Source organism: Talpa occidentalis, unplaced genomic scaffold (genome assembly GCF_014898055.3).
Source record: "Talpa occidentalis isolate TD23 unplaced genomic scaffold, MPIMG_talOcc4v2.1 talOcc4.3, whole genome shotgun sequence".
NCBI lineage: Eukaryota > Metazoa > Chordata > Mammalia > Eulipotyphla > Talpidae > Talpa > Talpa occidentalis.
In genome coordinates, this window is record NW_023603184.1 from 83200075 (window position 1) to 83213850 (window position 13776).

The 13776-nt window shown below is 34.9% G+C and overlaps 1 protein-coding gene across 2 annotated transcripts in view; it reads right to left on the reverse strand.

Annotated features, from left to right (window-relative positions):
• ORC4 (origin recognition complex subunit 4) overlaps positions 1–13776 on the reverse strand; it is a 56375-nt gene that overhangs the window by 4591 nt on the left and 38008 nt on the right. For both annotated transcript variants that reach the window (XM_037523301.2, XM_054699715.1), the window contains exons 9-10: positions 10427–10600; positions 3585–3671 (exon numbers count right to left, since the gene is read on the reverse strand). In XM_037523301.2, the coding sequence (XP_037379198.1) occupies positions 3585–3671; positions 10427–10600 (261 nt within the window). The remainder of the gene's footprint in view (positions 1–3584; positions 3672–10426; positions 10601–13776) is intronic.

Here is a 13776-nt window from a genome sequence, read left to right on the forward strand (position 1 = left end):
AGCAGTGTTCACTCTTCATGTAGCTGGTGGTCTTTCCAACACCTAATACAATCCCCATATATGCAGATTTATTTATTTGTAGTTTTAGTAACATTTAAATATAGTGGACTAAATTTATCAGATAAAAATGCAGGACATCGTTATATTGTAATACAGTTAAACAATGAATAGTTTTTAGTGTAAATACATATCATGCATTATTTGGCCCATACTATACTAGAAACTCCTCCATTTTAATCAAGGTCCAGGTTATTTAGTGGAACAGAACAATGTGGCAATCGTCCTAATGGGTGGGATCTCATGGAAACTCCTTCCCTGCCTCTTAACTTTTCCTTTTATTATAGCATTTTTTTGAAGGCCTCCCGGATAGCCTAGGGGTTAAGTCTCAGTGCTATGACCCACTATGGCCTAAATTTGATCCCCATATGGCACAGCAGACCTCTCCTGTCTGGCCCTGCTGCTCCCCTTAGCAGTGTGTTTTAGCAGATCTGCCTGTTCTCCCCATTCTGTCTCTGGTGAATAGTCCCCCTGTCCTCCGTACTTCTGACCTACTCCCCAGTTCTTCTACACAAAAATAGAAAAAAAAGGCCTCCCCTGGTGGCGCAGGTGGTTGAGCTCAGCACTGTGAGGCTGTCCGCGGCCTCTGCAGTGCTGGTTTGATCCCAGCCAGCCGGCGAGGGTCCTATACGGCATGGCAGACCTCTCCTGTTGCGCCAGCTGCTCCCCTCAGCAGTGTGTTTCGTAATTCTGCCTGTTCTGTTCCCTGTTCTGTCTCTGGTGAATCCTCTTATCCTCCCGCGAATCTGGCCTGCACCCTGGTTCTTGTATGTATGGATAAATAAATAAATCTTAAAAAAAAAGTTTTGCTATAAAAAGACATGAGATAAATATAACACACATGATTCATGCTCAGTTCCTCAGCTAAAGAAACAAAATCTTACTGAGTTGGAGCCCATCAATTCACCTGACTAGATTCTACTCTTCTCCATACAAAGAAACCATGTTTAATATCTTTATACTTCTACTTTATACTACGCACATATGTGTCTAAACAATAGCGCAATTTTCAAATTTTGTAAAATACTATAAGATAGAATCTATCACGCTGACGTATCAATTTTAGTCTATTTTTTTCTTATATCATTGTATTTCTCAATTTAATTATTATTCATTTCCTTACTGATGAATATCTGTCTTATCCTTTAATGCAATTATAAACAAGGCTGAAAAAAGCAATCTTGTCTATGTCTTCTTGTGCATCAGAGATTCTCTAAATACCTAATTTGACAAATTGCTCTCCAAAGTACCTGCACATCTTTGTAAACCAGCAACAAGAAATTTTAATAATCACAGACACCATACTATCAGACATAAATTTTGATACATAACAGAAAGGCAGAAAAGGTTTAATTGTAAAATTTCCCTAGTTACTGGAGAAGTTAAACATCTTTGCATTATTTTAGGTATGCGGGAATATACCTTGATATAATTGCTCATATTCTTAGCACATATCTTCACTGATTTCTGTAGAAGTTCTTTATATATTATGGATGGTGTTGATGATTACATGAAAGACACATATCCCCTTCCAATTAGTCTTTAGTTTTTCTCTTTTTTAGTGTGCAGATACTAAACAATTCAATGTAATTAAATTTATACATTTTTAAAATGGTTTTGATTTTTGTATCTTCCCCCAAAATCTTTCTGTATCCCCAATATTTCAGAAATATTCTATTAAATTTTTCTAGTAAATTTTTTACCTAACATTTCCATTTATCAACCTAGAATTTACTTTTTGGTATGTAATGCGAGTGTATTTTTCTTTGTGTATAACTCTTATTTGTTGAAAATTATCCAAACTATATTTAACATCAGCCAAGTCTTTTCCTCTTCTTAAAGATTTCCACCAATTTCGAAACTTATGAGAAAAAACACCAAATAGAAGTCAAGCCATTATACCTCGAATTAAAAATTTAATAAGAAAACAAAAATATTCTTAAGCTCTTATCGGAAAAAACAAAGCAAACAGGTTAGTTTCCCACAATGAGATGAGTGTATGTTTTTGTGTATGTGTATCTATATCTTCTATACCATAAGTTAGTAAATAAAGTCTGATGTTAGTATATAAATAAGTAAAATCCCTACTCTAAAAATTCTTAGTTCCAATATTTCTTTATGACAAAGAGCTGTTGCTGGAAAACAGCAATATGTTTTTGATAACTAGACGGAAGATTTGCTACAAGAGGGAAAGCACATAGGGTGAAAAAAATGTTAAATTTCCTCAGCAAAAATAGGAGTGAAGGAGATTTTGTAAATAAACATAGCAGAACCATATAGAAAAGTAAAACCCAAGTTTAAAGCCAGAGAGTCTTGAAGTAAGTAGTGGGTTTGCCATGGAGTAGCTATGTGACCAATAAATATTTGACCTCAGTTATAGATAAAAACACCCAAGGATGAAAACTAGGATTATTGAAAAGGTTAGGGATAATGTTGGTAAAGCAATTATATTATCTGACTCATGCGCTAGTCAATAAATGGTACCTGTATTATTATTATTATGAATGAAAGTGACCAAGAAGAAATTCATGAAACCAAAAGTATTTTCTCCTAGAAAGGTGCCTGTCATAAATCACATTATAGTAAGATTAGATAATATCAAACACTCTTAGAAAAGGAAGTTTTTTACACAACAGTTAAATATGCCTTATTGATACTGTTGAAGCTTAAGATACACTTATTTGGTAAAAGACCATGACCATGATCAACTGGAGTTTATTATAGGTATGCAGAGCCCATTCAACATTCAAAAACCAACATATCAGCAGGCTAACAAAGGAAAATCACATGACTATATTCATTGACACAGAGTAAGCATTTGACAAAATTCAATATCTATACATAATAAACTCAGCAAGTGAAGAACAGAAGGGAATGAAGTACCTTAGTTTGTTAATGACCATGTATGAAACCTGTAACTTTTATTATACTGAATGGTAAAAGACTGAATGCCTTCTCCTTACAACCGTGAATAAGACAAAGATGTTCACCTTCCTCACATCTATGGAACACAGTGTAAGATCTAGCCACTACAGTAAAATATGAAAGGAAAACAGATTGGGAGGGGGAAAAAAACCACCTCTCCATCTGCAGATCATGCCTCTGCAGAAAATACCATGGAATCTATGAAAAATATCTCCTATAATAATTGAGTTCAACAAGGTTGCAGAATACACAAAATCAATCTATATTTCTACATTCTAACAATGAACATAGTGAAATCAAAGTTTAAAACAAAATATCATTTATAATTACTCCAAAGGAAATTAAGTATTAATTTAAGTGTATTAATTAAGTGTATCTAGGTATACACTTTAAACATGTAAAGGGTCTTTATGGTAACAATTATGAAGTGATGAAAAAAAATCAAAGAACTAAATAAAAGGTGTGATAAATAATATTCAGAGAATGGAAGACTCAATGTAGAAAACATATTCATTTCCCAAAAGTTTAACTATAGATTTAATCAATTCACATTAGACAATAATTACTCAGTGAAAGAGAGTGATAAAAATAAAAATACAAACCAGTAGAACGTGTAATGAACGCAAGTTTTTGCTGACATTGAAGTGCTTCTCTAATATTTCTTGCACATTTCTGTCTTCTGAGAGACACTACAAAAAATATATCAAAACAGAGTTAAAGAACAGTTTAAAATCTAAATATAATCTTATGCCTCCCTGCTCAATATACTTCAATAACTTTATCCGATATTCATTATTTAATAGGTGTTAGTCTTAGTTATAGAATACAAAAATCAAAATCAAATTTCCAGTCTACCTTTTCTTATCTCTTTACATTAAATCAACAGACACAAAGATTAATTATAATCCTTCCTATCCCCAAATTTCAAGCCTAGAAAAGGAAAATATGTACTGATACTCATGGGATGATCAAAGAGAGCATAAAATATGACACACAAGAGGAGTTTTTAAAAAGTTGGGAAAGCAAGGGTAAAGTATTACAAAGAATGGTTAAACTGTATGCGTCAAACAGGAGGAAAAAACACTCCAGTTAATGGGGAATAGTACGAGCAATGTAGGAAGACTGTGGCATTTTTTAGAAAAGATTAATTTTATTTGCATACAAGAACTGGGGTGTAGGCCAGAGTTGCGAGGAGTTGAGAGGATTCACTACAGAGTGGGGAACAGAACAGGCAGATCTATTGAAATACACTGTTAAAGGGGAGCAGCAGACAAGACCGGAGAGGTCTACTGTGCCATATGAGTTAGCTCCATGGCCAGGACAGAACTCATGCTGCAGTGACCTGCAAGATAGCTTGATATTGCTGAGACTTAAACCCTGCGCCACGAGGGAGACCCAGATTGTGGCATATTAACAGAAGGTGAATAATTATGTATGCATGAGCTTCTATTATTATTAGCAAAAGTTACATGTAAGGAGAGGCAAAGGCAAAAAAGAAATAGAGGCAAGAGAGGAGAGGGTCTGAATTAACAGTGGTGTGAAGAAAAGAGAGATTTAAGATGTCTATAGAAGATATATTTGAAGGACAATCAACAGGTGAGAAGTTTGAGAGGAAAATAAATCAAAGATTATATACTATAATGGACATAATGTCCCGGAAGGGTGGAGAGCGAGATGTGGTCAAGAAATAAACCCTGGATTATCAATATTTAAGAAGTAGATGGAAAAAGAGGAATAAAATAAGAGATTCCGAAAGATATTGAAGACTGAAAGAGAATCTACATCAGAGACAAAAATGGTTTGTCTTGGTTTAAAAAATCAAGGGAAAAAAGCTTCAAGAGGGACATGATAACCAAAAATAGAAACCTGAAAAATTGAGATTTGATGAAGTTAAAGATTTGGAAATTGTGGGCCTCCCTGGTGGTGCAGCGGTTGAGCGCTGGGTTGCAAAGCTGCCCGCAGCCTCTGCAGCGCCAGTTCAATCCCCAGCTGCTCCCCGGCCACCAGAGGAGGGTCCCACATGGCGCGCAGACCTCTCCTGCCGCCCGCTGCTCCCCTCAGCGTGTACTTCAGTCCTTCTGCCTGCTCTGCTCCCCGCTCTGGCTCTGGTGAATTCTCTCACCCTCCCGCGCTTCTGACTGTACCCAGTGCTTGTATAAATAAATAAACAAATAAATCTTTAAAGATTTGGAAATTCAGAAGTCAATATGACCCTTTGAGAAAGTAGTATATGAAATAGCTAAATGACTGCAGTAAATTAGGATTAATGAAAAATGCATACACTTGACACTGAGGAAAAGATTGAATGAAAGAAGAATAAATTCAGAAGTGGCAGAGACATTCTGGTTTGGGGAAGAACAAAATTTTTCAGTCATCTGCAAAGAACAATAATTCTTTGTATAAAAAAAAACAAGTATCTCTATTTTCTAGTGCTAAAACTGTATTTTTATTTCTTCTACCACAACAAAATCCAACTTAGGAATAAGTTCTAGTCTAATAGAATGAAGCATTATGTGTTCAGTAAATACAATATCTGAACTATAGTCCCTATTTCCTTGCTATTGTTTTAGTCTTCTTCTTTTTTTTAATTTTAAATGGACTTGTTGGTACTATACATCATTTTATCATCATAAACAGGCTCAAATACCCTTTAGATGTACACAGGATGAACTTCAAGTAATAAAGCCAAGTATTAAAAAACTCTTGGAAATTAATTGTAGTTCTGGTTTCTAAAATCGTTGACTCAACAAGTAATTTATAAAGTTGATGTATTAAAATCAGAGCACTTAGGAAAACAAAAGACAATAACCTGGGACAAAAATATTGATGAAAGAAATTTTCTCTGTAAGAAATCAATTACATACAGAAACACCAACCCTTTTCACTGAACACATGACTAGCAGCCACAAAAGCAAGTTCTTAATGTGCTGGTAACATAGTTTGCTTGGCCAGTAAGTCTTCACAGGTAGAGTCTAAGCAAGATAACCCCGGTACCTCAGGACTCATACTGCTTCAGGGATAACTTAGAGATAGCAATATATGTACTAAATTTCCTAATCAGCTCCTTCTAAACCTTTTCATCTTCTGTTCACTAAGAAAGGACAGTTAAGACAGTAGGTAAATCTTCCTTAATCTTAGCTATAGTGCTCTGGGGGAATTTTCTTCAAGGAGAATTAACTATGATGAATTTAAATGCTCAATCTAAGAGAAATGGATTTCTCTTACAATGCCATGCTACAAAGGTGTCTCCTCTGCCTATTTATTTGACTCATTTGGGGCTGGGCTAAAACAACATTCAAATTAGGCAGGATGTCTAAGTTCACCCTATCATGAAGATATTTCTTAGATGAGATTTCCATAGGTTCCTACATCTACACCAGTGCTTCTGTTTAATCTTGGAATAAGAAAAACTTGCTAGTTAGTCAGCACTGAGAAAAAGGATAGCTCCCTCAATGCTTCCTCCTCACACATCCAGGACAGGATCTCTGGCCATGGTGCTGACAACTTTTTCAAATGAAGTTCAATTGCTGGTATAACAAAGGGAGGTGGTAAATGGAGATTAGGATAAAGGAAAAAATATTATAACTGAACATCCAAACTCAAGCAGCACTAGTGCTATCTTATAAAGAAAAGCAAGATTTTCACATTTCATTCCCACCACTGGCATCTAAATTCAGGGATATAGGATCTGCAAAAGAGAACCAAAAAACCTAAGTCACTCTACTACCTCATGACTACCATTTCCCAAGTCACTGAGAGTCACGATTCACCAGTAACCCCCATTAGTTTCTCCTTTATATATTCACTTTGGGATGCACATACAGCAACACTGCTGGGAAGAACGGAAAGATGGAGGATGAGACAATACAACCTGAAGAAGAAAGTGAGCAGGCGTAGAAATAATTTATGCCCTAGGAAAGCACAGATATTTCGATACTATGAAAGACTGTACTTAGATTTCTAAAACAGCAAAAAACAAAACAAAACAAAAACATACTGCCATAACATGATAATTAGTTCAGGCGTTGTAGAAGGTAAAAGTTCATGAGGTACTGAAAAGTGGATCCAGAGGCCAAAGACACAGAAGCTCTGAGCTACTCAGTCCCAGGGAAGGGAAGGGACAATGTGGGAGTATAAACTATAAAGTGGTTCTAAAGAATGGAAACTTATAATTAGATATAGTGCCAAAGGAAAATTACATGAGCTGAACAAGATATCTGAGTCCCAGGCAAGATTAATTTCGGGAGGTGACTCACATCTATTTATATCAAGGCACAATACCTGAATTTTAAGAATAAAGTCAGTCATGTTTAAACACAATTTAGTATGGGGAACACAGAAAAAAGAAACTACTGACCAATTTCCTTAACAAACATAGATACAAAAATGCTCAACTAAATATTTGCAACTCAAGTTCAACAATGCATTGAAAGGATCATATGCCATGACCAACTGGAACTTATTCCAGTGACAGAGAGATGGTTCAATGACTGAAAATCAATGTAATTAACAACATTAATAAAAGGAAAGATAAACAACATGATCATATTAATTGATGCAGACAAAGCATTAGGTAAGGTTCAACATACACTTACGATGAAAATCCTTGAAAAACTGGAAATGAAACATAATAAAATTCATTCAGTTAAGAGAAATATATAAAAGGATTCAAAACTGAGAAAGAAGTAAAGCTATCATTTGCAGACATGAGAATACATATAGAAACCTCAAGACTTCACAAAGAAACTAATTGAAAGAATAAGTAAATCAGTCCAATATGCAAACAACAAGCTACAAGCAGTCAAGAAAAGAATTCCATTTACAATTAAATTTAAAAAAAAAGAATTAAATACGTAGGAGTAGAGTTAACAAATCAGATTAAGGATCTATACAAAGAAAACTGTAAAGACACTGCTAAAAGCACATTGCTAAAAGACACAAAGAATTGGAAAGACATTCCCTACTCATGGACTGAAAGAATTAGCATCATCAAAATGGTCATATAACACAAAACAATAGATGGACTCAATACAATTCCTTTCAAAGTTTCAATGGCATTCTTCAAAGAAACAGAACCATATAATATTAAAAAGCTATGCACAGCAAAGAAACAGAACTACATCAAACTAAAAAGCTATATGCACAGCAAAGACACTATCACTGAAAGAAAAGACATCCGATTGAATGGGAGAAGATACTTGCACACTATACAACTGACAAAGGATTAATATCCAATATCTACCACAAACTCATACAACAAAAAGAAAACAAACAACCCAATCAGAAAATAGAATAGCTAAATAGATACTACTCCAATGAAGACATACAAATATCTATCAGGCAAATTAAATACTCACCGTCACTTATTGTTGGGGAAATGTAAAACTAAAAGTGATACAACCTCACAGCTATGAGAATAGCTCATATCAAAAATACCACAAACAAGTGTTAGCAAGGATGTGGAGAAAAAGGAACCCTCTTACACTGTTGGTGGGAATGTTGATTGGTCCAGCCCGTACAGAAAATAGTATAGAGATTCATCAAAACATTAAAAATGGATCTACCATATGCCCCAGCAATCAATTCTGGTATTTGCTCAAAAAATATAGAAACACTAAGTTGACGGGAAACTTGCACTTTCATGGTCACTGCAGCACTATTTGCAATAGCTTAGCTATGGGAAACAACCTAAGTGGCCAAAATCAGATGAGGGGCTCAAGAAGAAATGTTATCTATACACAGTGGTATACTGTTCAGCAATCAAAAACGATAAAACTTATGTCACTAGCTGCAAGATAGATGGAGCTGTCGGGGATTGTGCTAAGTGAAATAAGTCAGAAGTCGGGCCTCCGCTGTGGCGCAGTGGTTGGGCGCTGGGTTGCGAGGCTGCCCCTAGCCTCTGCAGCTCTGGGGCGCTGGTTCGATCCCTGGCTGCTCCCTGGCTACCGAAGGAGGGTCCCACATGGCGCGCAGACCTCTCCTGCCGCCCGCTGCTCCCCTCAGTGGTGTACTTCACTCCTTCTGCCTGCTCTGCTCTCTGCTCTCCGCTCTGGCTCTGGTGGATTCTCTCACCCTCCCGCACTTCTGCCTGTACCCAGTGCTTGTATAAATAAATAAATAAATCTTAAAAAAAAAAGAAGTCAGAAGGAGAAAGACAAATACTGGATGATGTCACTTCTATGGGGACCTTAATGAAACCAAACAAAGGATCAGAAAAATTCAAACTGATAACAAATTCTAGGAATCTGACCGCACAACTGAGGCTACTAGTGAAAGAGATGAGGGAGAGGTAAAAACAAAGTGGGAATGGGGCACAAGTGACTATGGTGGTGGATTATGTGTGTTTTGATGGTGTGTGGTGTGGTAACACCACCCAAAGGGGGAGATTCTATACATATAACATGAACAACATAACCCAATGTTACCTCAATTGAAAAAAAAAAAACAAAAACAAAACAGAACATGTTGGTTATGTGAGTAAGTATGAGAGGGCAAGAAAAAAGGGAAATTAGGGGAAAAAAGGTTTTATAAGTACAATCTATCATTATGGTTTTAACATAATGCAGTCTTTGTTTTGACCAGTGAATACAGACTGAATAACTAATCATCCAGGGATAATCCTCACTCATTAGTGTTTAATATTATACAACAGTTTATCCCAATTCTTTCAAAACCAAGGACTGTTTATATTCTTTCCCACTTTCCAAGGCCCCATATTTTAAAAAGAGATTCTACTATGTAGGATTTATTAACACTGCTTTTCATTTGTTATTAAACATATTCACACTCTCTTCTTTCTATCAATTAAAATTTCTTGTCAGTATAAGATAAACAGATTAATATATTGGGTTGATATTACAATGACTAGTATAAATAAGAATGCTCAAATAAAGTATAGGTAAATTTACAGAGTCTACAAGATCTTTAAAACAACATTTCAATGTGCCTTTATATCCCTACCCTCTGGGTTCCAAGGATTCCAAGACATAATTTGCATATGTAGATAATATAATCAGAGGTTTCACAGTCTACACTGCCTTTAAATGGCCCCAATGAGATATAAGATGAACTTGTTCATGAGAATTGGAAAAAAAGAAAAACAAAAATACACTGGACAGGCGAGTATGAACCACTAAGCTAAAATACTGCTGAATTTATAAAGAAAATAATGATAGAAATTAATTATGAAATAATCTAAAATATAAGCTAAATCTAAACAAAAGAAAAGCTCATTAAAGTTATCTTGACAGAAAAATTAGGAGAGAGAACATTTCAATTTTCTTTCCTAAGATCAAAACACACAAAATTGTAGAATTTCTATTTCTACAGTTTTATGCCACAGTAACATCAGCTTTGTGCTAATTTATAAATTTATTCATAAAAATTTATTTTCAAATGGTACAGCAATACACAAAATCATCTGAATGCCTTTGTTCCAAGTTACCTGAATATGCTCATTCCACTTCTCAGCATAAAACTTGTCTGGAAATTCTGCAGGCAGAGATAATTGTTCTTTAAATATTTTAAGATACTGTGGAAAACCAAATGAATTCATTATGTGTATCTGACGGTGAGAAAATCGTGACTTCACTCTTTTTTCTAAGAGTTCCAAAATATCCTTAAAAACAAACATATAAGATTTGTGTTAAAAAAACACATACACAAATATTAAAGATTTAAGGTTTCGAACCATCACCTAAAATTAAGCAATTCTTATCCTGAAATATACAATTAAACATTAAAATATATTTATGCAAGTGTTTAAAAATTCAAATGATTTCCTTGATCTCCTTAGAATTATAAGACAATAGAAGTAAGACTGGCTTGCAAATAAACCAAGAGTACACAAAATTTTTTCATGTAAGCTACTTTAAATGGTAACTTGTCCCCTTCTAAACTGTTATCCTATGTTTATAGCAACTCTATTTACAATAGCTAAGCTTTGGAAACAACCCAAATGCCCAAAAATAGATGACTGGATCAAGAAGATGTGGTACATATACACCATGGAATATTACTCAGCATTCAAAAAAGATAAACACATGCAATTTGCAGCAACATGTATGGCGCTGGAAGGAATCATGCTCAGCAAAATAAGCCAGAAAGAAAAAGAAAAATACCGGATGGTCTCACTCATAGCAGGAATCTAGAAAACCTAAATAAGGGACCAGGAAAATGAGTAACGATAAGAAAGTGAAAATCAAAATCAACAAAAAACTATGAACCAGAGACACTTTTTGAGGGGTGGGGGGTGGGAGGGGAGGGATTGGGTCAGAATGGGGGGGTTGCAATTGTATGGGGAATATAAAAATAAAATTTATTATTAAAAAAATAATAAAATAAAATAAAATGCTACATAGAAAAAAAAATAAACTGTTATCCTGATGATGTCATGCCTTTATCCTATAATATTACTCTCAATTAATCTTTAAATTGCAATGACCTAAAGTAAATGCTGAAAAATTTACAACTATTATTAAAGTTATAGCACAGTAGCATCAACAGTTTGATTAAGGAATTTCACATATTCTATGAAGATTTCAGAGCAAAATTAAGATAGAAAATGTAGTGAGACTTATTCTATAGACAAAAATTTAAATATCTTCATTGTTTTATGTAGCAAACACTCAAGAGGCAACATGTGTAGTAGAGAAAATTGCAGTTCACTGAACTACCCACATATTTAAGCTGAAGTCATGCTGGACACAAGTAACAAACAAGAAGAGAAAAGTGGCAGGAATAGAGCATGAAATAACTAAGTCTGTTTTTAGTGCTATTTTAGAAACTACTTATATTTGTTTTTCTTAAAGGATGAGAATCAAGTTTACTGCCAATTTTTTGTAATAATAAAGAATTTTTTTACAAGAAGCTATTGCGAGGTCCAAAAATACAGATTTTTAAGCCTACCCACTGATTTTTCCCAATAGCTAGGTTAAAAAAACAATCATATAGGAGAAGAGTATTCAAGTGATCAAAAAATCATTGCTAGTTTGGGAAGGAAGACAGAAAATATTAATAGCTTGGTTTGAGGCAAAAGCAGAAGCATTAATGAAAAACATGAAATGTTTATATAGGTTAAAGGAAAGTATTGTGTCAACATAGGAGAAAAAAGAAAAAAGTTATGTTCAGAGAGAGAAATATTGTGCATCTACTTTCTATTAAAGAGCAGCTCTAGATCACACGTTTAGGTAGGTTGCTGAAGGTAGTTAAAGCAATCTATGCAAGCAATAATTAAGTGCCTGAATTTGGATTTGCAAAGAGGTGAAGTAAAAGATATTTTGGTGCTAGACAGTAAACAAAAATTGGCAATATGGGGCTACAATGAATATTTATTTTTTTATTAGAATGAATATTTAAAAAATTACTTCCAAAGAAAAAGGATTGCTTGCTGCCAAAGTCTCCATTACATATATGCTTTTTTTCTTTCCCAATAAACATGGACACATAGATATACTTACACCTGAAAGAACTGCAGTTAAAGAATTATACAAACAGAAAAGAGCCTCAGATAATACTGCTAAAGAAGACTGACCACTTTAATTGATCCTTCACTGGGTCTGTAACATTTCCCACTGCCACTCTACAAAAAGAAAGATTTTTAGCAATGAGGAAGATGCTTCCTTAATTCCTGTGATAAAACTGTAGCTTTTCCCAAAGAGGAATAAAGATATGTGAAGAAATCAGTCACATGTTCTATTAGGGATACTTATTATGAAGGCATACATCATATAATTTCCAGATTACTAGAGAATGTCAGAGAAAATTACGCCATTAAAAAAAAAAAAAAAAACTAGCACTAGAAAGAGGATTATTAAAAAATGACTTAGTAGAGACTCACTTTTCTTTGAAAACAAAGCTGTAGGAAATATGTAAATGACCCCAATGGAATGGAGAAGGGGAAAAGGAAAGCTATACACACATAGCAGTCACAGTATGAAGATAAGTAACAAATATCAGTGTTACTTGAATTGTAAATTCATACCATGAGACTAAAAAACAGAAACATAAGAAAGTTTCTGTAGCTACCTGAAGGTTCACATGATTAATCATGCACAGTCTTCACAAAGTAATGAGACAGTGACACTAAAACCATGGGTAAAAATCATTCTAAAATCCCTTGAAGGCAAAGGAGCCATGATCTACTGTGATAGCTTGATAAGCTAATCCATTCCATCCATTTCTAGTAATGTATACTTAGAAAGTTAGGGCAATATCATTTTGAGTCGAGTCCAAACATTTTCAAAACTGAAGAGTGTTAAATGCAAGAGTAGAAACTATTAGTGATTTTTATAAAACACTTGTGAGATTATTTAACTTCTTTTATACCTAATGTAAAAGTTATATTTATTTGCAAAATGTAATTCACATGTTTTCTTCAATGATTACACTGGAGGTGGGGAGGGAGTATGTATGATAACTGTTTTCTTGTTTTTCTAAAACAGAGTTAAAAAGTGGGATAAATGAGCCAGACATTGGTGAAACACTTAAAATGCCGAACCAGGGCCTCCCCTGTGGCACAGCGGTTGAGCGCTGGGTTGCAAAGCTGCCCGCAGCCTCTGCAGCACAGGTTCAATCCCCGGCTGCTCCCCGGCCACCAGAGGAGGGTCCCACATGGCGCGCAGACCTCTCCTGCCGCCCGCTGCTCCCCTCAGCAGTGTACTTCAGTCCTTCTGCCTGCTCTGCTTCCCGCTCTGGCTCTGGTGAATTCTCTCACCCTCCCACGCTTCTGACTGTACCCCCAGTGCTTGTATAAATAAATAAATAAACAAATCTTAAAAAAAAAAAAATAAAATT